The following is a 26,788-nucleotide window of genomic DNA, read 5'->3' on the forward strand; positions in this document are numbered from 1 at the left end:
AACCTCTCATTCAAGTCATTAATAATATGATGAACATGGATTTGTTTAGGAAAGAACTATGTAACAGTCTAGTAGACACCTCCCGTCATACAACACAATTGATTAACATTCTTTGAGCATGGGATTCAACTGCATGTGGATCCACCGAAACATTGTTTGGACCATATTTCTCCATCTTGTCCGTGAGGATTTTATGAGCCACACTCTTCTGCCATTTAGATACTTCCCATGTATTTATTAAAGAAGCAATTCTTCAAAGAGTTCCCATTTTAAAAAACAAGTTTTAATTAGCATATGATTAAATAACCTAGAGAAAATATTAGGTAGCATTTTCTCAAAAATAAATATTTTAAAGCAATGTACACTTTGGAAATGATCTTTTTAGAGATACTGTTTAAGTGAATCTGCTTATTATAAAAACTTTAGGTCTCGAAATTCTTTCCTAATGCCAAGTGTGTTATTAATTTTCTTAAATACCTCCAAAATATTGATTTTTTTTAAAAAAAGAAAACTTGATAAATCTTTTGAAAGGTTAAGTAATTTGACCAGAGTAGAAAACATTAATTATTGCTTGGTATAAACTCAGTTTGCTTGGGTATTGAGAGGTCAGTAAGATTCGGCTTTTTATTTACTTGGATTAAAAAGAGCAGATAGAGAAAAAATCTACAGTAATCATAATCTTAGGCAAAGTCAAATCAATAAGTGAAATTCCTGAGAACCAAAGTGTGCCTTCTATTTACGTTGTAGTAGTCAATAAATTTAACATCTATGAAGCATTCAAAGTAAGGGCTATTATCTGACAAAAAAAAACTGTCTTGTAGTTTGTCAATGAATTTAACATCTATGAAGGAAGGATTCACCCTAAAAGGAAATACTGACAAAAAATTGTCTTGTCCTGTAAGTGCTAAGTTGTGGTATGAATTTTATGTTATTTTTCTTCAATGAAATGGTAGATAGAGGAGTAATAGATTAGGAGTAAGTTAACTTCTTACATCCTGTTCACCATTTTCTGTGATGTTGAGCAAGTCATACAGCCGTATTATGTCTCACTGTAGGAAAAATGTAACATTAAATATGAAAATATTTTGTCATTTCTTTTTTTTTGGAAAAAAAGTCTCTATAAAAGGAAGGTACCATTTTTCTGACTGAAAGAAAAGGAACTAAACTGCTGAAAGGCTCAGTGTGAGTAGAGTCTGCTGGAGTTTTACAGTGAGTCGGTACAAAAAACAACCAACAAATCCTGCACGTTGAAAAAATTTCTTTAGGAGAGTTAACATATTCTAATTTTGGTTACATGTGAAAATAGTTATAATTCACAAAGAAAACCAAAAAAATGAATTTATGAATGTGTATGTATTTCAAAAGATGTAAGTCCCAACCAAGGACACAAAACACCTCGGATCAATGGATGAGCATTAAACAAACTAATTTTAACCTCTAAGCAAACTTGTATTTAGAAAGAGTAGATATGTGAGAATCATGTCCAAATTAAAGTGGTCCTCGTGGAGAAACAAACATTTAAATTTTATTCATTACGCATTTATTGTGTGCTAAGAAAAAGTACCTAATACATCAAAACAATGACTTCCTGGATATGATTCCTTAAAGGCAAAGGTAGACGTTTAAATTAAACAGGACCATTTAAATGGAAGGAAAAATAAACAGAAATTGTGCTGGTAGTACAAGGTAATGGTAAAAACCATGAGGACAGGCCAGGCGTGGTGGCTCACACTTGTAATCCCAGCATTTTGGGAGGCTGAGGTGGGCGGATCACCTGTGGTCAGGAGTTTGAGACCAGCCTGACCAACATGGTGAAACCTTGTCTCTACTAAAAATACCAAAATTAGCTGGGTGTGGTGGGTGCGCCTGTAATCCCAGATTACAGCCTCCCAGATTTGGGAGGCTGAGGTGGGCGGATCACCTGTGGTCAGGAGTTTGAGACCAGCCTGACCAACATGGTGAAACCCTGTCTCTACTAAAAATACCAAAATTAGCTGGGTGCGGTGGGTGCGCCTGTAATCCCAGCTACTTGGGAGGCTGAAGCAGGAGAATTGCTTGAACCTGGGAGGCAGAGGTTGCAGTGAGCCGAGATCGTGACACTGCACCCCAGCCTGGGCAACAGACGGAGACTCTGTCTCAAAAAAACAAAACCAAAACAACAACAACAAAAGAAAACCCATGAGGACACATGTGAATAAATGAAACTAAGAAAACAATGCCTTCATTTTTAAACATGTTGTGATGAATTTTTTAAATAATTTCAAAGCAGCATTGAAAGGGATACTTTCTGATTACTTAAATAACTGCTATGTTGACTGTAAATGTCAACACCTGAATTAATTTGGTGGATAATATCAATGATATGCATTCCTGAATTTAAAAAATATCAGAAATTCAAACTTCTGGACTTTCAACAATTTAGACTACAAGATACTTAACTTTTAATCGAGAGAAAGATTACCCAGAAGAATGTATTTTAAAACAATTATTTAAAAAACTAAAACAGTGGTTAAATACAATACTAAGTATTTTGGCTTATTTGGGAGATGGCTTAAAACAGCATCTTTGCTTCTTTGCAACACATCATATCAAGTTAATTTTAATCATTCTCTCCTGTTTATCCTTCAAGTCACTCAGATATGTCCTGCTCCTTGCTCCTTCTACCCCCAAATGCTGGAATTCACAGTCTAATTGAAAACCATTTGTTCCTCCCAATATTTCATGCTTACCTACTTGCATTCGTTTCCCAGGACACCTGCGATATCCAACAGAATTGCGGGCTTCACAGGAATATTCTCCAGTATCCAGTTTGGAAACAGTATTAAATTGCTATTTGTGGATGCAAAAATATGTATTTTTAAGCCATAGATCTACAAGTAGACTTTTAAATAACCCTGTCCCTCAAGTTTTAGCTTTGTCTTTCTTTTAAAATTTGAGACTTTCTATTTTACTATGAATTTAAAAGTCTCCATGACTTCAAGGAGTTTAAGCTAGACTTTTGCTTAATTTGACAAAGAACAAAGATAAAATACATACGGGAAGTTCCTTTCTTTTTTCTTTTTTTTTTTTTTTTTACAATGAAAGCAATACAGTTAGGAAGGCAGTGAGCATTTTTTAAAGTTCATAACACATGGTAGTATTAAGTAGTCTAGGTATTTCTAATTCCTAGGAAACATCATTTATAAATGAAGGGCAGGCCTCCCTGGTAAAAGGGTTAATGCACTTTCCTAAGTCACAAGCGAGTTCACTGCAGCAGCCAACAATAAATACTTAAAGAGCCAGTCACTACCAGGAAGTAGCTTAAGGCCTAGGAAAATCTTAATTGGTATGGGTTTATAGGATTGTCGATTCTATCAATTCTAGAATTTTTTAAAATTTGAAAAGAAAAGCCAGACCTTCCTCCTTCCCATCCCTGTCAAAGCAACCAAAAGCTAAGACCAAAAGCTAAGATATAATATACTTCATTATTTTTATCAGTAGTTTTATCCCCTTGGAGGATATTTGGAAGGAATGCAGGCAGACAAAAAGGAAGAAGAGGAGAAAAGAAAGAAGAGAGGGAGGGAGAGAGGAAAGGAAGGAAGGGGGAGGGAGAGAGGGAGAAAGGAAGGAAGAGAGGGAGGGAGAGAGGGAGAAAGGAAGGAAGAGAGGGAGGGAGAGAGGGAGGGAGAGAGAGAGGAAGGAAGAGAGGGAGGGAGAGAGGGAGAAAGGAAGGAAGAGAGGGAGGGAGAGAGGGAGAAAGGAAGGAAGAGAGGGAGGGAGAGAGGGAGAAAGGAAGGAAGAGAGGGAGGGAGAGAGGGAGAAAGGAAGGAAGAGAGAGAGGGAGGGAGAAAGGAAGGAAGAGAGGGAGGGAGGGAGAAAGGAAGGAAGAGAGGCAGGGAGAGAGGGATAAAGGAAAGAAAGAAGAAAGGGCTGGAGGGAGGGAAGAAAGGGAGTGTAATCCTGGTCACCTTGAAGGGTCATTGTCTTAGATCCTCCTAAATGGAGGGAGAGGAAGTTTTCCTGTTTTTCTTTTCTTTTTTTTCACTCTATGGAATCATCTCTCACTCTCCTCAAAGCCAGAATGCTTTTAGAATATTCACCATGAACTCAGGGCCAAGGTTACATATAAATAATATGTTAGACTAAAACCCCAAATGATCTTCCAGCATATTATAGCTGGTAATTAAAAGGAAGTCATTGGCTTCCATACACTGGAGCCTTTGTTGTTCATTTCTCACATAAGAACCCATCCTAGTTCAACCCAGGTGCATTCCTTTGACATCACAAGCTATTTCAAGGATTGAGATTAGCTGAGGAAAGTGAATCTATCCTTTCAGACTTGCCTTGGGGCTTTTACCAACTACCCTGAGAAAAACTGCATTTGAAAAGTAAATATAGCAAAGTGTGACAGCAGGTTTTTCTGCCCAGTTGCTCAGTGTAAAATCACTCAGACCTGCTGATTGTACCTGCTGACTGCTGAGAGGCCAGAGCGTGGCCGTGCTTAAGAAGTAGCTGATTTGCTTTAATGCGACCCCCAGAGCAAATGCCAGAGAAAAGGCAAGTAGGCAAGGCAAAAAAACTTTATTTACAAGCCAATGTGAAGGAGGGAGCGAGGTTCACCGGTCTCCGGCGGTGGAGGCCCACGAAGTCGCTCCGGCGTTCTCGGGCGAGGTTCCCAGGTCCGCACAGGAGCAGGTGCCAAGGAAGTTCACACCGGTGTTCTCGTACGAGGTTCCCGAACCCCCGCATACAAGGAGGAGCCAAGGAAGTTCGCACCGAGTGCCCGCCGGGAGCGGCTTTTATATCCTGGGCCCGGGAGTGGGCGGGCAGTGGGCGGGACATAGGCGGGTCGGGGGTGGGGCGGTAGGCGTGGCTAGGCGGGTTCCGGTTTTTCTCCGTCGGAGGTCGGGTTGCGCCTGCGCAGTCGACCCGTGTCGTTCCCGGGCGTGGGAAAGTTGACGGTGAAGAATCCAGAACTGCGCCATCTTGCCTCCGTTTGTCCAAACAGTAGCTGCATCCAATAGGCTTCATTATTCAGCCACTTTAGCAATTTGCTTTCTTGTTTATCAGAAGATATAGTTTGTAAATGTTCTTGTGCACTTGTAGATGAAATGAATGAAGCATTATATCCTCCTTTCAAAATTCATTAAAATTGACTAGGCATGGTGCCTCCCAATGTGCTGGGATTACAGGTGTGAGCCACCACGCCTGGCCACGCATTTTTTAAAGTTAATAGCACATGGTAGTACTCAGTAGTCTAGGTATTTCTAATTCCTAGGAAACACCACCTATATAAATGAAGGTCTCCATGGTAAAAGGGTTCATGCACTTTCCTAAATCACAAGCGAGTTCACTGCAGCAGCAAATAATAAACATTTCCTTTAAAGAGCCAGAGTTACTACCAGGAAGTAGCTTAGGGTGTAGGAAAATCTTAATTTGTATCATTTATAGGATCATCAATTCTAGAATCTTTTTAAATTCTGAAAAGATAAACACACAGCCTTTGCTCCTTTGCTTCAGGAACCTTTGCCCCTTTGCTCTTTTACTGGTCCTTGGACACTCAGCTCCCGCACTCTCTGTTTTCTCTTCCCATCTCCTGTAGTAGCTCTTTCCACCACTTCTTGGTACAAGTGCTGCCATCTTTCCTGCTGCCCCTGCCTCTCTCCACTTAGCGAGCAATGGTATCACTTCTCTATTCAACATCATCTTAAGTTCTAATAATTTTTTTTAATACAAATGCAAGACAGTTATCAAGTCAATTCTTGAAATGACCTTACCAGAGTTCCAGTTTTTGTGTTCATTGTGTATGAGCTGTTGGTGCTTTGGGAGCCAAGTCTGGGATTTTCTAGCAAACGGATGCCATCCTTAAACCATGTGTATTCAGGAGCTGGATTCCCTTCTTTGTCTTGACATCGTAGCTCTACCACAGTTCCACTCAAAGCAGAAGAGGGTACTTCACATGATGGAACTGCTGGAGCCACTGAACAATAAGTCAGATGATATTGGTTATTTATAAGCTAATCAAGGTTGTTTGTTTTCTTTAAAGCTGACTTTGTCTCTATAATCAAGGGTTTTAATAGCCAGGTAAAGATGTGTGCAATATACATGAGTTCTGGCTAATGGAATGTGGGAAAAAAGTGATATATCCCAGTTCCAGGTCCGACTAATTAAAAACCTCCCACATGTTTGTTCATATCCTCCACCCCCTCCTACTACCAAGTAGGTGTCAACAACAATGGTGACCTTGGAAAGTCATGTATTGAAGATGTCAGACCTATATTAGGTTGCGTCTCTAATGGTTTCATGAAATAAAGTAATATAGCTCCTCCACCACTGTCCCAACTATTTAGGCTTTACTTAAGTGAGAAAGAAACTTACTATGTCAATCAACTCACTGACAGTTAAAGGCTTATCTTTTACAATAATAAGCATTACTTTAGCTTATACAACAGTTATTCTTTATTAGATAAACAATCTCTACTGTTTTCCTCAATTGGTTTATTACCAATTATATTTAAAAGAAGCCTAACAGAGAGAGAGAGAGCATGTGCATGTGTGTGTGTGTAGATAAATATATATATATTTTTTGAGACAGAATCTCACCCTATAACAGCCTAGAGTAAAGCAGTGTGATCACGGTTTACTGTAGCCTCAACCTCCCGAGCTCAAGCAATTGATCCTTCCACCTCAACCTCCCAAGTAGCTGGAATATAGGCTCGAGCCACCATGACCAGCTAATTTAAAAAATTTTTTTTTGTATAGAAAGGGTCTCACTATGTTACCCAGGCTGGTCTTGAACTCCTAGGCTCAAGCAATCCTCCTGCTTTGGCCTCCCACAGTGCTGGGATTATAGGCATGAGCCACCATGCCCAGCCAAACCTGAGTATTCTTTTCGGGCCCAGTACTCAACTATAAATCTCATTCTGTCTAGAACTGGCCAAGTTAGAAAATACCTGGTCCAGCTATTAGGGTTATTCTGATCTCAGGGATTGAAAAGTAAACCAGACTTCATTAGGTGACCTATTTATTATTCAGGAAAACCCAGAACTGGCTGTATTCTAAGGTGGTCTCCCAAGATTACAATATTTTTACTCCAAATTCTTCTCCCAAGATTGCAGTCCTTGGTAAAAATACACTTTTTTTTTTCCCAGTTATTCAATCAAACACTAATCTAGATACTGTAGTAGAAAGATTTTGGAAATGTAACTGAGGTCCCAAAACCATTGTCCCTAAGATAGGATGATTTCATGAATGGGTTTGACCTAATCACATGAACCTTTAAAAGCAGAGAGTTTTCTCTGGCTGGTTGCAGAAGGAAAAGTCAGATATGCAAGGCACAAGAAGGCTAGGTGTGGTGGCTCATGCCTGTAATCACAGCATTTTGGGAGGCCAAGGCAAGAGGATCACTTGAGGCCTGGAGTTTGAGACCAGCCTGGGGAACACAGCGAGATTGTGTCTCTACAAAACACACACACATACACACACACACACACACACAAAAGTGGTGTGTGCCTATGGTCTCAGCTGAGATGGGAGGCTGAGATGGGAGAATCGCTTAAGCCAAGGAGGTTGAGGCTGTAGTAAGCCGTGATCTGGAAGACAGAGCAAAATCTTGTCTCAAAGCAACAACAAAAACGAAGTACAAGAATTTGACATGCTTTTCTTTCATTGAAGATGGAAGGGACCATGTAATAAGGAATGTGGTGGCCTCTAGGAGTTGAGTGTGGTCCACCAACTGATAGCCAGCATGCAACAGGGACTTTGGTCCTACAACCACAAGGAACAGAAATCTGCCAACACCAAGAATGAGTCTGGAAACAGATTTTTCCTCATAGCTTGTAGATGAGAACTCAGCCTTGTCAACACTTTGATTTCAGCCTTGGGATACTTTGGGCAGATACCCGGTCTTCTTGTTGGACTTCTGCTCTACAGACCTATTTAGTTGTTATACAACACTAGAAAATGAATAAACTGGCCGGATCTGCTGCAAGGTTTTCTGAATTAAATTTCTCCTGTGCTAGTACGTCACTAGTATTTCAGAAAGAGCATGAACAACATGAAAAAGGAAGGGGAGCTGTTTTAGTCTCTTTGCTTGGTAGATTATACACCACCAATGAAAGAGAAGAGATCATGTTCCTCCACAAACTACCATCATGAACTGTTTTACTATCTATCAGTGATTCTTTTTATTTATTTATTTATTTTTTTGAGAAAGTCTTGCTGTCTCCCAGGTTAGAGTGCAGTGGCACAATCATAGCTCATTGCAGCCTTGAACTCCTGGGCTCAAGTAATCCTCTGGCCTCAGCCTCCCAAGTAGCTGGGACTACAGGTGTATAACAACACCACAAATGGATTTTTCTTTTGTTTTCTTTTTTTCTTTTTTTTTAGAGACAGAGATATAGGGGACTCACTATGCTGCCCAGGCTGGTCTCAATCTCCTGACCTCAAGGGATCCTCCCACTTCAACCTCACAAAGTGGTGGGATTACAGGCATAAGCCCCTGTGTCTAGTCTATCCATGATTCTTACAGAAACTAAACATACTGGTTTTGAAGTTAACCTCATCTGGATTAAAATCTTAGTCCAGACACTTTCTAGCTGTATGGCCTTGTTAAATCATTTAAATTCCATTTACTCATCTGTAAAAATCATATTAATGTTAATGAAGATGAAGTAAAATTACTTATGTGACAAGGGCTAACACATATTAGGTACATAATCAATGTCAATTTCCTTTATTTACCAAATGACTTCTAATCCTACCTTCGGTCTATTTTTTTTGTGTATTATTGCTTCTCTACCATCTCATGTGATACTATTTTAAATGGTTGGAAAATTGTGTATATGCTGAAAAATACTGAAAAATAAACCCTCAGGAAAGATACTCCTATGTACATTGTAGGACCGCTAGGAATTGCCTCCATCTTTAACAAAGAGATACTTTGTGATAACGCGTTACTAAAATTTCAGCAGCCAGTGAGGAGATGGGGAGAAATGGCCAAGAGCTTGCCGGGAAGGTGATGCTTATGGTCTCTGTAACTTGACTGGTTGAGGCTCCCAGTTGATGCTGGCATGTTCATGGACCAGTGCTTGGTTGCCCCCAGGGCTGGGTGGTGGAGAAGAAGTGAGAGACGTAGTCACACATTTACATGCACATCACCTAATACTTCCAGAGTGACTGTGTCCTCTTCCAGGTTTTGACCTTGCTCAGATGGGGCACTAACTTCACAACGATATTTCCCCGCATCACTTCTTGTCACATTTTTGATCCGGATATTGAAATCTATCATCTCAGCTAGATTTTAAAATCACCTTTTAGAAAAGAAGACACTGATATTAGTAATAACCCAAGTAGCTTTCTGTGTAATACCTTCCTGTAGTCAGTTCATTCAGTAACCAAAGCATTTATTTCCCTATTAATCAACTCAAGTTTAAAGCCTAAAAATTGTATATGGATGCTGTTATTTAAATTTTTTATTTTGGAAAGGACAGTTTTTAAAATGTTCAAAAGGCCAGGCATGGTGGCTCATGCCTGTAATCCCAGCACTTTGGGAGGCCGAGGCGGTTGGAGACAAGCCTGGCCAACATGGTGAAATCCCGTCTTTACTAAAAATACAAAAAATTAGCTGGGCATGGTGGCACACGCCTGTAATCCCTGCTACTTGGGAGGCTGAGGGAGGAGAATCGCTTGAACCCAGGAGGTGGAGGCTGCAGTGAGCCGAGGTTGTGCCACTGCACTCCAGCCTGGGCGACAGAGCGAGAAAAGAAAAAAAAAAAAAGTTCAAAAAAGCATATATAGTTTTATATTCTCATATTTTATTTCATTTTGACATCTAATTTTAGTTTATTCTACTAGCTTAGTCAAAACAGAGATCAAACTTATTTGGCAGTGTTGTAATGCCTATGTTCAACCTTATACTTCTCACCGAATCAAATTTTGAAATCTTTATGTATAAGGTTAATAACTGTCAGTTAAGCAGTTCACCGAGCAATTAAATGCTTTTGTCCATACGCAGTCAGATTTAATTGCTGCTGTACGATAGTCATAATTTCTCCAGTTTCAGTCTAACATATACCTTACAGTAAACACCTATGCAGGTGTGTACAGATTTTCTAATTATTTGGATGGCCCTAAACAAGCCATTTTAGGTCTTTGCCTTCACTCACATAAAACAGGGATAATAATATCTTTTTTAAAAAATTTACTTTCTAGGTAAGCAGACATAAGGCCATGTGAAAACGTTTTGCTAAAAGTTGCTAAACAAACGTGAGGCAAATTTTGTAAGGTATTATCATATTAATTATTTTCTAATATTTAACTGACCTTTTTCTAATTTAACAAATATAAAAATTACATGTGTTCAGAACTACAAATTTCAGTAGTTATACAAGGTGAATTAAAATAGTAAAGCTGGTCATAATAACGTTCATTCATGCATGTTTTTATTTGATTATATGTGGCTCAAGCCTGTAATCCCAGCACTTTGGGAGGCCAAGACGGGCGGATCACAAGGTCAGGAGATCGAGACCATCCTGGCTAATACGGTGAAACCCCGTCTCTACTAAAGAATACAAAAAAACTAGCCGGGCGAGGTGGCGGGCGCCTGTAGTCCCAGCTACTCGGGAGGCTGAGGCAGGAGAATGGCGGGAACTCGGGAGGCGGAGCTTGCAGTGAGCTGAGATCCGGCCACCGCACTCCAGCCTGGGCGACAGAGCCAGACTCCGTCTCAAAAAAAAAAAAAAAAAAAAAAAAAAAAAAAAAAAAAAAAAAAAAAAAAAAAAAAAGACATAATTATAAAAATAGGTAAAATGTAGTGAAAGCATTCCTGTTTATTCTAGCTTAGGTGGTCTTGCCCATGTCAGTGGATTGTCTTGCATAGGCCACTCCATCAGGTACTCAGACAGTCATATGGCCCATGGATTTTGTCAAACAGATTTGGCAATACAACTCTGACCTGTCCGTCAGTCCATATGCCAGATCAAGCATATTGTCAGTGATTGTGTCTAACCTCTCAAATATGTGCTTTTCAAAAATGAGGTGACAGAACAAGCCAAGGCTCCCTCCTAGGCAACAAACCCATCAATATCTATGTTATTTTCAACCACAACATCCAGCAAAGAGTTATCAATGTTTCCTTTGTTTGTTAATGTTTCACTGTTGGTTTATAAAGTGAACTGTTATTTTATCTTCTGAGCTGCTCTGGGCCTTCACTGACATGTTTGATTTCTGGCTGACCCCAGTGCTCCCACCCCGTCTCCAAGTGCCCGGCTTCCTGGCAGGCTGTCAGCTCCAGCGTGGGCCCTCTGAGGAGCAGCTGCCAGCAGGCCTGGCCACGGAGGCCCTTCCATATTATGTATATAAATTTTATTTTTTGAGACAGAGTCTTGCTCTGTTGCCCAGGCTGGAGTGCAGTGGCATGATCTTGGCTCACTGCAAGCCATTCTCATGCCTCGGCCTCCCGGGCATCTGGGATTACAGATGTGCACCACCACGCTGGCTAATTTTTGTATTTTTAGTAGAGATGGGGTTTCACCATGTTGGCCAGGCTGGTCTCGGAACTCCTGGCCTCAAGTGATCCACATGCCTCGGCCTCCCAAAGTGCTGGGTTTATAGACATGAGCCACTGTGCCCAGCCCCATGTTATATTTTAAAGAATTCAGTTCAAATGCTTGCCTCATTCCCTTTCTAGTTCCCTTGTAAAAATATGCATGTCTTCAGAAAACCAGGGAGTCTGGTTTAATTGGCTGGAACAGTAACTCTATGTGTGGTGGCCCACGTAACACTGCGGCACAAGAAAAGGTGGTTAAAAACATTATTTTATTTTTTGATAGTAACATATTCAAAATTAAAATAGTGTTTTGCACCCGGTGTGGTGGCTTGTACCTGTAGTCCCAGCTGAGGTGGGAGCATCGCTTGAGGACAGAAGTTTGAGGCCAGCCTTGGCAACATGGCCAGATCTCATCTCTTTAAAAAAATGTAAAAATTAGGCAGGTGCAGTGGCTCAAATAAATAATTTTGCATAATGTGCACATGCCAGAAATGGCAACTACAGAAAATTCAAGTGAAGACAGCTGTGCTATTAACACCTTACAGCTAGTAGTCTTATCTTGACAGATGAGAACTCGAGGGGGTATTTTAAATTTTCTATAAACTTCAAACATTTTCACTTAATTCTTTAACATTAAAGAAATACATAGCATTTTAAAATAATAACATGTTTATTACACTTGTAAAATTGTATTTCCAGCTTTAGAAATATTTATAATGGAAAGATTCAAGCATACACAACATTAGAAAGTAGAGTGAATTGTACCTCAATGTATCATTGACCAGCTATAATAGTAATCAATGCATGGTTTATCTTGTTTCATCTATATTATTAACCACTGGTTTATTTTGAAGCAAATGGAAATTTGCTTCATCCATCATTATCAATGTCATAAATTATAAGTTCATCACATATTCAATGACAAGAGTAGGTAGTAGAAAGAAATGTATAACAAAAGAAGGAAAAGAAAAGAAAGTACTTGATAATGGTTGTTGTCATAACCCACTCTTAAGTCTTAACTCCCTAAGCTTCTCAGTGGTGGCCTGCCTTTCAAGATGGACTTAAGGAAATAGGGTGACAGCATTATGACTGAGAAGCAACCTTTCACTTCCAAACCACACAAGTTTTTAATTCCTTTCTCTCAGGAGCTGGGCAAGTGGCTCACACCTGTGATTTCAGTATTTTTGGAGACCGAGGCAGGAGGATGGCTTGAGCCCAGGAGTTCAAGACCAGCCTGGGCAACATAGGGAGACCTCACGTCACCTCTGATAAAAAAAAAAAAAAAAAAAAAAAAAAAAATTAAATTAGCTGAGCATACTGGTATGCACCTGTAGTTCCAGCTTCTTGGGGACTGAGATGGGAGGATAACTTGAGCTCCAGAGGTGGAGACTGCAGTGAGCCATGATCATACCACTGTACTCTGGTCTGGCCAAGAGAACAAGACCTTGAAAAAAGAAAGGAAAGAAAGGAAGAAAGGAAGAAAAAGAAGAAAGGAAAGAAAGGGAAGAAAGAGAAGAAAGAGAGAGAGAGAGAGAGAGAAAGAAAGAGAAAGAAAGAAAGAGAGAGAAGAAAAGAAAGGAAGGGAAGAAAGAAAGAAAGAAAGAAAGAAAGAAAGAAAGAAAGAAAGAAAAGAAACAAAGAAGGAAGGAAGGAAAAGAAGAAAGGAAAGAAAGGAAAGGAAAGGAAGGAAGGAAGGAAGGAAGGAAGGAAGGAAGGAAGGAAGGAAGGAAGGGAGTTTAATCTACGGAGTCAATAAGAGCAATTGCATTTTGCTTCCTTTATGCCTGAATTGAGAAAGAAGAGTCCAGGGATTCAGTGGGCTTCACCTCCCTCTGTTCTCTGTTTTTGTGGCTATTGTGTTTTATGTCTCAGATATGGTTGCTTTCATCTCACACTTACAAAAACACATTTTCAGTAATCAGTCATGTCCTGATCTCATTTGTCAATTAAAGGATCCTGGTTGTACTTGGCATTCTCTTGCTCACACCTCTTCAAGCTTCCAGCTTCTTACCTTGAAGAGTCTGTTGATAGTAGACAAAGGAGACACTCCGACCCAGTTTCTTCCACTCCAATCTAGAGGAAACAGTCTTCTTTGGGGTTTTACAGGCTAAAATAGCCTCTAGGAACAACAATAAAAATACTTGTTTTTCTAATTGTCTCCATGAATTTATATTTTACTTAACTGGGTAACAAAATTGTAAACATATTTAAATTACTCCTTTATATTTTTATTCATTCATTTATTCATAAATTACTTCAACGGGTCCTATGTTGGCTCAATGCAGAGATGAATTGGAAGCCTTCTAGCTCTTCCACATAATAACTGTGTGACACTATGCTTATTTCCCTGGTTATCAAGTTTGAGTTTTCATCTGTAAAATGGGCTAATATTTCACAAAGTTGTTGTGAGTCTTCAAATGCAATAAGATATGCAAAGCACACAAACTTGGACATAGTAAGGACTTAACAAATGGCATCTATGATTAATTATGTATCTTATTATTCTCAGTCTCAGTCTTGAAGGAGTCTACCATCTGGTAGAAGAGGAAACTAAGATAATGGCATTTCAGCTCAGTGTGGCTGAATACCAGCTATGCAAATGGTGATTCACGCTTAGTACCCAAGAAAGGCACTTAATCCAGCCCAGGACATGCTGGGAAACCAGAAAAGTTTCAGCAACGTGCTATATTCTCACTCAGATCCCTTCTTTGTCGACCTGCTCTACAAATACATTAATATATATCCAATATAGTCTCCTAATAAATCATTGATTTTTACCCCCAAACAACTGCCTATATAACCTTGCCTCGGTCCAGATAATTATTAAAATTTAAATCTTGGCATCAACTGTGACTACTTCAATGTAGCTAAGTGCTTTTATTACAAGAAATTTACTGCAATTGTGTCATTAAATAATTCTTGGAGCCCCCAAAGGAACCCCCTTCTTTTCACTGTCCAAACGAGATGTCTGAGAGAAAAAAAAAACCCAGTGCCAGTCTGGGAACAGCTTCAAGTTGCCAAATGGAAACCTCCAGTTATAAATAGTTTTAAAAGTATTTTTTAACCAGGCTCTCTAGAATGTCAACTCCATATTTCTGAAATACTTTTTTCCCACAAGGCATATGGTTTGACCTAAAAAAGCACAGTATCTTTGACCAGAAATTATTTTAAAATCCTTTTCATACCTCTGATTTTAATGTTAAGCAAATGAATGTTAAAAAAGAATGCAGAATATTTAGTTTCTAATTTTTTTCATTCCACACATATTGCTGGACATACAAAAATGGAATAAAAGGTAATGGAAAATAGAAAGTAGGGCAGAGAAAAGAAAGGCAAGGAAGAAAAGAACCAAAAATTGTTTTCAAGGATGTCTAAAGTTTTTAAAGCAGGTTTTATGTTACAAAGAGACATCATTTTACAGACATGTTTACAATTATGCTACAAAGACAAATGTGTGCTAAGGGACCTGTCTGAGGAAATACAGTTCTGTTCTGTTGATTAAGGGAATGGGTGGTGACCTTCCGGAGTCTTGAGTTGTAGATAGGTTTCCTTCCAGTATTTTGTGAGTTTCCAACAATTAAACACACACCCACACTCATTTTTAGCCTATTCCTCATGTCTTCTGTGTCTTAAGTCTTATTTTACACTTAAATAATTGCATTGTGTTACATATTTAGATACGCATGTGCGTGTGCTTGTGTGTGCACGCACACATACACACACCCCTCCCGGTGAATTCTTCCTAATTCCTGTCCTTATTGCGCTTTGGAAAAACCTCTATGGAACTTATACTAGAAAATATAGCAATAATTTTCCTAAGTCCAGTGACTTCACTCCAGCCTCTCTCTCGCTGGCCATGTAAAATGTGGAGAAATGGTTTATCCAATTCATCCAAAATATGTTGAGTACTTACTGTCTGGTGCATTGTTCTTGAGCTGTATCAGTGAACAAAACAAAGATCTTTGCCCTTTGGAATCTTACTATCTAGCAGGGGAAGTCAGATAAACAAGAAACATAATAAAGTGAATTACCTAGTACGTTAGTAGATGATGAGGGTTATGAAGACAAAAGAGAGCAGAGCAGAGTACAGGACGTTTGGAAGTGCTAGGGACAGGGCTATAATTTTTGAAAAACGGTAGCCAGAGTTCACCCCATTTAGAAGGTGACATTTGACCAAACGTTTAAAAGAGGGAGAGAATTCATTGTATAGTTCTTTGAGAAAGAAGATCTCAAGCAAGGAAAGAGCCAATGCTTAGGCCCTTGGGTACTAATGCTTGATTTTGAACTTCTAGCCTCCAGAACCATGAGAGAATAAATTTCTATTGTTTTAAGTCACCTGGTTTGTAGTATTTTTTTTTTTTTGAGACGGAGTCTCGCTCTGCGGCCCAGGCTGGAGTGCAGTGGCGCGATTTCGGCTCACTACAAGCTCCGCCTCCCGGGTTTACGCCATTCTCCTGCCTCAGCCTCCTGAGTAACTGGGACTACAGGCGCCTGCCACCTCGCCCGGCTAGTTTTTTCTATTTTTTTTAGTAGAGGTGGGGTTTCACTGTGTTAGCCAGGATGGTCTCGATCTCCTGACCTCGTGATCCGCCCGTCTCGGCCTCCCAAAGTGCTGGGATTACAGGCTTGAGCCACCGCGCCCGGCCTGTAGTATTTTTTAATGGCAACCATAGGAAACAAATGCAGAAAATAAAAATACTGGAATCATGGGGTCAATATCTGAGGACAAGGAAGTAAATGAACTTACAACCTAACTCTCATGAACTCTTTTCTCTCTCTTCAGCCAAAATTCAGTACTTATGCCAGCATAATTTTGTGTATCAGGCTTTAGGGTTACTGCGCCATAACATGCAGGTTATAGCAGAGGCTGTGGAGTTAGACCTCTACCATATACTCCGTATGTGATATTGGGATAATTATTTTTATATCCACGTCTGTAAAATGATAAAAAGAACAGTACTCATCTTACAAAGTTGTCACTAAGATTAAATGAGACACTATATTTACATGCGTGATGTACATGGTACTACTTTGCATATGGTATGTACTCTGTAAATGATCACTGTTTTCACCCCCTGAGGAATTTCTCTGAGTTATAGTTGCAAGCTTGCCTTTACATAGAAATATATACCTTATACCATCACAAATTTACCTAGAAATCACTCCAATTTGAAATAAAATGTTATCTCTGTAGGAGATAGCAAAAAAATAGATATAAATCATATTTTCTCAACCTAAGGCATATTAAAAACAGGAAAATGTGCCATGCTTTTCTATGAAGGTGATTATTTCATTGCCAAAATATCTATTTCATTTGGATCAAGAAAAGAGAATTCTTTGTTTATAAAAAGCATTAGCAGCAACACGTGGCAAAACAATCACATTTTGGAATTACATAGAATCATTATGAATTTTAATTTTCCTGGATTCTGTACTGCTAATTATCCTTTGATTTCATTCTCAGGGCTCAAGTTAAAAATCATCAAAATCTTACATAACACAAAAAGAGAACTGATACTACCAAAATAGCTCTGACTTAGCAGAAATTACTTCTGTGAAGAAATGCTTGCTATTAAACTCTGATTTATAGCTTTCAGGTTTAGACTCCCTTTGCAGAAAGCTGCACATGTAATTTACAAGCCCGGCAGAGCTGCCCTGATTTCAGTCTCCTTCTGCTCTTGGCACTATCATGCGAAGTGATACAGCGCAGCAGCGCTGGAAAGAAGGAATTAATTCATAATTTCTTGACCTCAGAGAAACAAGACATAACAAATGAAAAAATTGGGTGAAACACACATACACATATATACAAATCATAAAATGTTATAGACTTACAGCAAAATTAAGTTACTGCATTTAGTCCTAAGACTAAAATGTACAAGACACAGAAATGTATTTATGCCTTATGAAGAGCCAAGCTGGAATGATGGGGACACACATACAATAGAATTAAAATGAAATTCTTAATTAAAAAGAGGTGAGATGAAAGAAAACACTTATTTTGGAGTAAGATTAACATTTGATTGCAATACATTATGAAAGTATTTTCTATATTAAAAATAAAACATGCATTAAAAAGTAATGTAAATGGGCACAGGGTTTTGTTTTGGAATGATGAAAATATTTTGGAACTAGGCAGAGGTGGTGGTTGCACAAAACTGAATCTATCAAATGCCACTGAATTGTTCACTTAAAAACTATGAATTTCAGGTTATGTAAAATTCACCTTGATACATTTTTAAAAAATAATGCAAGGTTAAATAATATAATTTTGGTGTCCTAACTCAGATATGATGGGAGAGGATATACATCCCCTGTACCCAGTTGGACCCAGTATTAAGAACTTCCGTGAAAGTGAGAAGTAGAACTGAACTTCACTTCCTTGGTCCCTCGGGGACATCCTGGTCCATCCTCACCTCCCTTACTCTGTGCTTACCCTTGTGGCCTTTCCAGCTTCTGTTCTGGCATCTCACCCAGCCCTGTTTATCCATCCTGGAGGTGCTCCATAGTCCCAAATTCCCCCAATCATTAATTTCCTCTTACCACCTCTCTCCATTTAAAACTAACTCATACCGGAGTGTTCTATAGCTTAAGCATATAAAATATTAGAACTTAAGAGAACCTAGTTAACCTAATAATTGTTGATGTAATTTATTAAGTTACTCATTTTTTTAATGATGAACTTTTTATTTATTTATTATTTATTTATTTATTTTTGAGATGGAGTCTCAGTCTGTTGCCCAGGCCTGGATTGCAGTAGTGTAATCTTGGCTCACTGCAACCTCTGCCTCCCAGGCTCAAGCGATCTCCTGCCTCAACCTCCCAAGTAGCTGGGATTATAGGTGCCCGCTACCAGGCCTGGCTAATTTTTTTAGTAGAGACAGGGTTTCACCATGTTGGCCAGGCTGGTCTCGAACTCCTGACCTCAGGTAATACACCTGCCTCAGCCTCCCAAAGTGCTGGGATTACAGGCGCGAGCCGCCATGCCTGGCCCTTTTTTTTTTTTTTTTTTTTTTTTTTGAGACAATCTCTCACTTTTTTGCCCAGGCTGGAGTGCACTGGCGTGATCATGGCTCACTGCAGCCTCAAAACTCCTGCACTCAAGTGATCCACCCACCTGCCTCATCCTGCTGAGTAGCTGGGACAACAGGCGTGTACCATATGTTTGGCTAATTTGTTTTTTATAGAAACAGTGTCTTCATGTTTTCCAGGCTGGTCTCGAACTCCTGACCCAGGAGTTTGAGATTACAGACATGAGCCACCACTCCCAGTCAGGACTGATTCCTACTACAGCATATTTTTACTTAACAAGCATATATAATTTGGATTATGTGTTAGCACTATTGAAAGCACTATGTGAATATTAACTCATTTAATCTCCCCCACTCCAGACCTTTACTTTCATCTTTGTCTCTTTCCTTCAAACCTATCTTTCTCCAGCTCCAGGAACCTAAGACATATCTGATGATGAGAGGTCAGACATTTAGGACCCGTTTCTTAATGGCCTAAACAAGTAATAAATTTAAGAAATAGCAATTCTTCTGATTGCCCAATATTATTAATTATATAAAAGATAAAGGATCCTTTGGAAAAGTAGTAGGTGGTCAATATTTGAAATAAACTTATAGGGCAGGTATGGTGGTTCATGCTTGTAATCCCAGTACTTTGGGAGGCCAAGGTGGGCAGACTGCTTGAGTCCAGGAGTACAAGACCAGCTTGGGCAACATGGTGAAACCCTGTTTCTACAAAACAATACAAAAAATTAACCAGATATGGCGGCCTGCGCCTGTAATCCCAGCTACTTGGGTGCGTGAGGTGGGAGGATCACTTAACCCTGGAGGTGGAGGTTGCTGTGAGCTGAGATCATGCCACACTGCACTCCAGCATGGGTGACAGACGGAGATCCTGTCTCAAACAAAATAAAGCAAAACACAACAACAACAATAACAAAAACTTATTAAAAAGCCCATATATAGGTTACTAGTTTCTTTTGACAATTTTTTAAATGTGGCAAACTAAACATAAAATTCACCACCTTGACCATTTTTAACTGTATAGTTCAGCAGTATTAAGTATATTGTTGCGCATATAACAATCTCCAGAACTATTTTATCTTTCAAAACAGAAACTTTATACTCTTGAATTAATTCCTCCTTATAAACATTTTAAAGAAGCTGAAATAGATAAAATGGTGCCCCAAAGTAAGCTATATTAATATCATCTTAAATACACACAGAGGGGTTTGAAGTGTTCATTTCTATTTCTCATATCTAGCTGGCTAGAAACTTTCCAAGCTCTCCATCTCCCAATTTCACAAATTAGATTTGCTTTGTTGTGGATAATGTAATAGGAGACCTGCTTTGTACATCCAGTCTTTTATTGAATGTCCAAAATTTCCACTGAGGAGGTGGAGAAAATGTTCTTGAGGTGGAGTCAGCATGAAGCAGCATTTCAGGCAGAGGAATTAGTAGAAGGTAAGGCAGAGAATCCCAACAAATAGAAAATCACATCACATGAGTCACTCTCATGAGTTATTTCAACAATGCAGCCTGTGAAAATCAGTAAGATACTGTACCTTGGTACTCTACTGCTGTGACCACTTGCTGGTCTTTTGGGGCAGAAAACCCATAGGCCTTATGATCTGAAAGATTAAAACAGATAGGATAATTAAAAATAAATGAAAATTCACTTTCAAATGTCTGAATGGAATGCAATATTCAAGAAAACTGTCCCAAAGTTTGGTGACAGTTTTGCCCAATTCATAACACATAGTTTTAAAGTATCAAAATAGGAAAAAGCAAACAAAACTATACATATTTATTTTCTAGATTGTAGTTTTGGCCTTTAAGCATTTCCCAAAGTATAACCCTTGTATCTATTTGTACCCCACCACAGACAACACACTCTTGCCAGCCCAATCATTGAAAAATATCTTACATCCTTAATTCAGCTTATTATGCAGTCTAGTGTCACACGGTATTGCCTCACAAATAACAGCTAATTCTTCTTAGTGCTTATTTAAAAGTATAAATAGCTTTATGTATTTATCCCTGACAATACCTATGTCATATAGAAATGAGTCATTTTACATACTTTTGATGAAATTTGTATATATATATTATAATATATATAAGTTGTATATAAAATTATGATGAAAATTCAAGCAGAACATCTTTATTTTTTCCCCCAAAACATTTCAATGATTTTTGAGAACTGGTCTACAGACTAAAGTAACTACTATGGTGGCTACTGCTACTGTGATCTAATAGTTACATGATGCTGCTTATTACCACTCCCTTAAACTAACACAGAAATTTTCATTTAAAAAGGCACCTTTGATACAGATAGGAGACAGAAAAGTACTGGGTAGGAGAGGGCTGTTCCTTGACAAAGGCCCTACCCTCAGGCCTGGAGACCCGTGACCCGAAAAGGGGACAGGCATTCCTGTTTTCATGCCCCAAAAGTTGCCTTTTGTCCCACCATGCCGCCTATCCTGTACCTATATAAACCCCAAACCCCAGGTTCTAGAAGCAGATGAGCAGGCAAGGAGATGAGGAGACAAGCAGACAAATGGCGGAACAACGGGGCAGAGAAAGATAGAAGAGGAGAGACATCTGAACACTGGGAGGAGTTCGACTGGGGGTGGTAGGAGAAGTGTTCAGCCTCTGGATGGCCAAACTCCAGGAAAAGATCATCTTCCCAATCCATCCCTTCTTCCAGCTCCTCATCCATCCTGCTGAAAGCTACCTCCACCACTCAACAAACCCCTGCATTCATCCTTTAACCCCTTGTGTGACCCGATTTTTCTGGGATACTGGGCAAGAGCTCAGGATACAGAAAGCTGTCACACTGGCCCTCTGCCCATGTGAAAAGGCAGAGGGTCCGTTGAGCTGGTTAACACTCAGGCCATCTGTGGATGGCAAGGCTAAAAGGGCACATTGTAACACACACCCACTTGGGCTCCTGCACCTGTCCGTCTGCATGCTGCCCCTCCCCTCAGGGATTCAAGCAGCGGCCACCGAAAAGGTGAGCCACACCTTTGAAATAGGGAACTCTCCTATTTCACCTTCACATACTTGCTTTTATGCTGTAAAATTCAATATTCAAAATAACCTAGTGTGGTAGGCATTATTAGTACTAAAGAAGAAAGTATCAGAAAGTATCAATAAAACTTTCTAATTCCATCTTTGATCTAAATCACTTTCTTTACGGATGTCATTCTATACTCCAGTGTAATGACGACGTTTAAAAATAATTTAAATCTATTTTCCTATAAGTATATATCTCTAAAATATAAATGCTACAAGCGCAAGACTGTTGCCTGTTATATTCTCTGAAATTAACCCAAACACTCAGAACAGTGCCTGGCATAAAGCAAGACACAATAAATGTTTGTTGAATAAATGAGCTCATTCCTTATTGTATACTAATAAGAAAAGTCCAGTAAATGAGGTCGGATCAAACTGACACTGAGGAAGAGTTCCTGAAGGCAAGCAATTCTTTGGGGTAAGTGTTGTAAGTATACAATATTGGATTGGTATTAATTGTTTCAAAGTCAGAATAATGCAAAGCATTATTGTTGGTTGATCTGGTTTGACTGTGTCCCCACTCAAATCTTATCTTGAACTGTAGTTCCCATAATCCCCATGTGTTGTGGGAGGAACCTGGTGGGAGGTAATTGAACCATGCTGCTCTCGTGATAGTGAGTGAGTTCTCATGAGACCTGATGGTTTTATAAGGGGCTTTTTCCCTGCCTTCACTCTGCACTTCTCCTTGCTGCCGCCATATGAAAAAAGATGTATTTGCTTCCCCTTCTGCCATGATTGTAAGTTTCTGAGGCCTCCCCAGCCATGCTGAACTGTGAAAAAGGCTGTATTTGCTTCCCCTTCTGCCATGATTATAAGTTTCCTGAGGCCTCCCCAGCCATACTGAACTGTGAGTCAATTAAACCTCTTTCCTTTATAAATTACCTAGTCTCAGGTATGTCTTTATTAGCAGAATGAGAACAGACTAATACATTGGTCATCTCAAGTCAACAATTTAGGCAAAACAATCCAACTGCTCTCCTTCATTATTCACCCAAAAAATTATACATGATACAAGGTAAGACTGAATTAAGCCTATCATGAAAAGCTAAAGAAGGTTATTTATTGACTATATATTTCTATAATTTATTTGAAATGCTATTTCTCCACTCATGCTACCATCTGTCCTCTGTCTTCCTGTGGTCTACTGAACCTGTTTTCATTAAGACGACAATGACCTATCTGTTGGCATATCTAATGGACACTTTTCAGTCTATATCTTACCTGACCTCTCTATGACATGTGACTCTGTTGACTCCTTTGTATTCTGTAACTTGATTCTCTCCTAGTCTTTGTCCTTCTGTTCTGATCCTGGTACTTCATTCTGTCTGCTTTGTGAGTTCTTCTTCCTCCTTGTTCTGCCCATCTATCCATCCATCGTCCGTCCATCCATCCATCCATCCATCCATCCATCCATCCAGAAACTGCTTTTCTGACTAAACTACCTCCTTTTTATAGAGTATTTTATACTCTGATTGACCCAACTAGCATTTATTTGCTAAAAAGTTGTAACTCCACATCTCCAGCTCCAATCTCTCTCGAAATTAAATCTGTGAGCCTGGCTTTCTGCTGGATATCTGTATTTCCATTTCCCGCAATTACCACAAACTCATGGGCAAAACTCATCAGCTTGCCCCCAAACTTTGTCCTATTTCTGCAAATCTCATCCCTGTGTAAAGCATCACATTCCATGTGGCCACTCACACCAGAAACTTAGGTACTGCCCATTGATGCATCCATCTTCTCATCCCTTCATTCATCAGCTTCCATCTATAGACTAAGAATTGTGAGTCATCCATGAAAATGTTTTGAAGTATTTTTCCTTCCCTGTCTTTCCCATCTCCCACCTTTATGCCACAAAGTGCTCAGGGAAGGATATGGACAGCCAAACTTGAGAGAGAAAAATAGGGTATTTCCTGCCTTTCCACATCAAAAGTCCCAGCCATTAGAGTAATGGAAAACATTCAGAATTTAGGCAAACATTTAAGAGAAACCATCATGAGCAAATTACACCTGCTTTCCGGACTTGGAGTACAGAGAAGGAAGTAACTTAGAGGACAAAGACCTTGATGGACTCTTGAGAAAGGATAATAATAGCTAAAATTTATTAAGCACTTGGTGCTTCACAAGTATTAACTCATTTGACTCTTACAATTCTCTGTGGCAGGGTACCATTTTTGCTCACGTTTTTGAGGGTGGGAAAACTGAGGCACAGAGAGAGTAAGAAACTTGGCCACGGTTATATAAGAAGTAAGTGGTGGAGTTTGGATTTGGACTCAGTCAGTACCTAAAGCCCACATAGTTAATTACTGTGGTATACTAGGCCCACACCGTGCCCCAAGATGAACACGAGCAAGGATTGCAGATTAACAAAGATGCCAGGAAGAAAGGTTCATTAGTCCAATGAAGACAGGAGAGTTTGAGAAATTGGTGGTTAGAATGAAGGCAAAAGACTGGCTCTGGAGCACAACAGGAAGGTGGAAGCTACGAGGCTGAACTAGGAGAGTAGGACACCAGGGTAATCCCAGAGGGGAGGTCTAGGTAAGGGTTTCTTAATCTTGACACTATTGATGTCTGGCACCCAATCATTCTTTGTTGCAGGGGGCTGTCCTGTGCACTGTAGGATGTTTTGCAGTATCCCTGGCTTCTACCCACTAGATGCCGGTATCACCACGCCCCAAGTGATGACAACTAAAAATGTCCCTAAACATTAGCAAATGTCCCCTGAGACATGGGGGTAAAGAACTCACTCCTGGTTGAGAACCATTGCTCTAGATTTCCAGTTAGACCAGTTTGAACAACCAGGAACAGGAATAAACCAATAGACTATAAAGAATGCCAAAGAATCATGAATTCTAAGATTCTGAAAAGTTCCTATAAAATCAGAATTGTATAACTATGAAAGATAATTGATTCTACTCCTGGAAAGGAGAAAGAAATCTTTCATATGACATGACATCTCTTCTGTGATTTATTCATCTATATATACCAACATGTAAATTAGTCTTCCATTGTGCTAGATTTTATCACTCCTATGCTCTTCTGGAGATTTTTCTTTTTTCCTTAAAAGTCGGGACAGCAAATCTAATTGTGAAGTTAAAATTTGCAAAACTACTTTGAGAGGCCAAGGAAGGAGGATCACTTGAGGCCAGGAGTTTAAGACCAACCTGCGCAATATAGTAATGTCCCCCATCTCTACAAAACATTTTTAAAAGTTATCTGGGTATGGTAGCACCTGCCCGTAGTCCCAGCTACTTGGGAGGCTGAGGCAGGAGGATCACTTGAGCGCAGGAATTTGAAGCTGCAGTGGACTATGACCACACCACTGCACTCCAGCCTGGGCAACACAGTGACTCACAAAATTTTTTTTTTAATTTGCAAAAGTCTATGGGACACAAATTACTTGATTTCTAGTATAACAGGAAAACCAGTGATATGCACGTTGGATATCTCTAAATGGCTAACATATTTAACAGGGAAACTGGCAAACATGGTGTCTATGTGAAGAGTACAGGACTGAACTGATTTCTATTGACAGCTATAAATATGTCCATAGAAAATAGTGACCCATGTGGCTCAATTCTCGAGAGGTGTCAGGTCCACTAAGGAGTAATTTCAAAAGGACTCTTCTGCTTGTATATTTCAAGAACCAAGAACCATGAAAGGGGTCCATGCCATCGTTTAAAATATCCTTTTCCATACACTTTGATCACATAGCAGCTGTTCTTTCTTTCTTTTCTCTTCCCCCATATCCCTTTCTTCTCCTGCATTCCTTTCTTTCCTAGTTTCTCTTCTGCTTCTCACATGTTATTTTATAGACTCCAAAGATAGAGTCTGAATCTTCAGAGAGCAGAGGAAGGAATGAGACAGGAGACCAAGCCAGAATCCTCTTCAGTGAGCTGGAGCAAGGACAGGACCTTAAATGTTCTTGTTGCTTTACTTCTTCTTTTATTTATTTTTTTATTTTTGAGACTGAGTCTCACTCTATTGCCCAGGCTGGAGTGCAGTGGTACAGTCTCGGCTCACTGCAACCTCCACCTCCTGGGTTCAAGTGATTCTCATGCCTCAGCCTCCTGAGTAGCTGGGATTACAGGCGCATATCACCACACCCAGCTACTTTTTGTATTTTTAGTAGAGATGGGGTTTCACCATGTTAGCCAGTCTGGTCTCGAACTCCTGACCTCAACTGATTCACCCGCCTCGGCCTCCCAAAGTGCTGGGATTACAGGCATGAGCCACCGCGCCTGGCCTACTGCTACTTTTAATGACAAAATCTCTGAACATTTTTGCCAGTGATTCCAATGCCAAACCATTATTCTGTGAAACTTTCAAAGTATGCTTTGAAGAAGTCTCTTTGTCCTTTTAGCAATGTGTGAATTAATGCCCTCAGAGAAACTCTACTTATGACTGACAATTCTTGGGATTTTTGAAGTATTTTAGTACACTTTTTAGACAAAACAATGAAAACTCAAATTCCCTGGAAACCAGTTGAGGAAAACCTCGGGGCAAAATAGGAAAAGATAATCTTTGCTCCCTCCGTATCATCATGCCTTTGAACTTTTCAAACACCACACTGCCTACTGAGAATGTTTATTTTCTTCAGTAGGTTCCGGCCTTCCTTCATTTCAGGCAAACTTTAGTACAATCTGAGATTAGAAGATTTAGGAACTGGGTTTCAGGAATCATTGAGAAATAAAATCATTTTCTCTTTCTCAATTCCAGTTTCCTACTTGTTAAAATTTCCTTTAAGAAACATTTCTTAAATTGTCAAAAATTACTATAAAAGTTCTGTGAAAAATAACAGCTGTTAGCTTCAGGAATTTTGTTAATTCTCTTGTACATTTTTCATGTGTATAATAATATTTGAACAGAAAAATAATGCATCACAGATGTTAAAAAAGAGGATTAGTTGAACTGGCAAAAGTATGTAGGCAAAAAATTATAAAGGGCATTAGCTTTAATAAATTAATTATCAGTAGTATTTCTTAGTAGCTGAATATTTATTTCCATATATTTTTTTCTTTTTGTGTATATAAATTTAAGGGGAAAAAGTACAGTTTTTGTTACCTGGATATATTGTGTAGTGGTGAAGTCTGGGCTTTTAGTGTAGACATCATCCAAATATACATTGTACCTATTTGTGTGTGTGTGTGTGTTTTTTTTTTTTTTTTTTTTT

At 39.3% G+C, this 26,788-nt stretch overlaps 1 protein-coding gene across 1 annotated transcript in view; it reads right to left on the reverse strand.

Annotated features, from left to right (window-relative positions):
• The window catches only part of JAM2 (junctional adhesion molecule 2), an 87,928-nt gene that overhangs the window by 17,323 nt on the left and 43,817 nt on the right, over nucleotides 1–26,788 (reverse strand). Inside the window, 5 exon segments of the mRNA XM_017856565.1 lie at nucleotides 2,730–2,829; nucleotides 5,757–5,959; nucleotides 9,139–9,290; nucleotides 13,532–13,646; nucleotides 20,103–20,168. Coding sequence (XP_017712054.1) covers nucleotides 2,730–2,829; nucleotides 5,757–5,959; nucleotides 9,139–9,290; nucleotides 13,532–13,646; nucleotides 20,103–20,168 — 636 coding nt within the window.

This window comes from Rhinopithecus bieti, unplaced genomic scaffold (genome assembly GCF_001698545.2).
Source record: "Rhinopithecus bieti isolate Rb0 unplaced genomic scaffold, ASM169854v2 scaffold_1295, whole genome shotgun sequence".
NCBI classification, from domain to species: domain Eukaryota; kingdom Metazoa; phylum Chordata; class Mammalia; order Primates; family Cercopithecidae; genus Rhinopithecus; species Rhinopithecus bieti.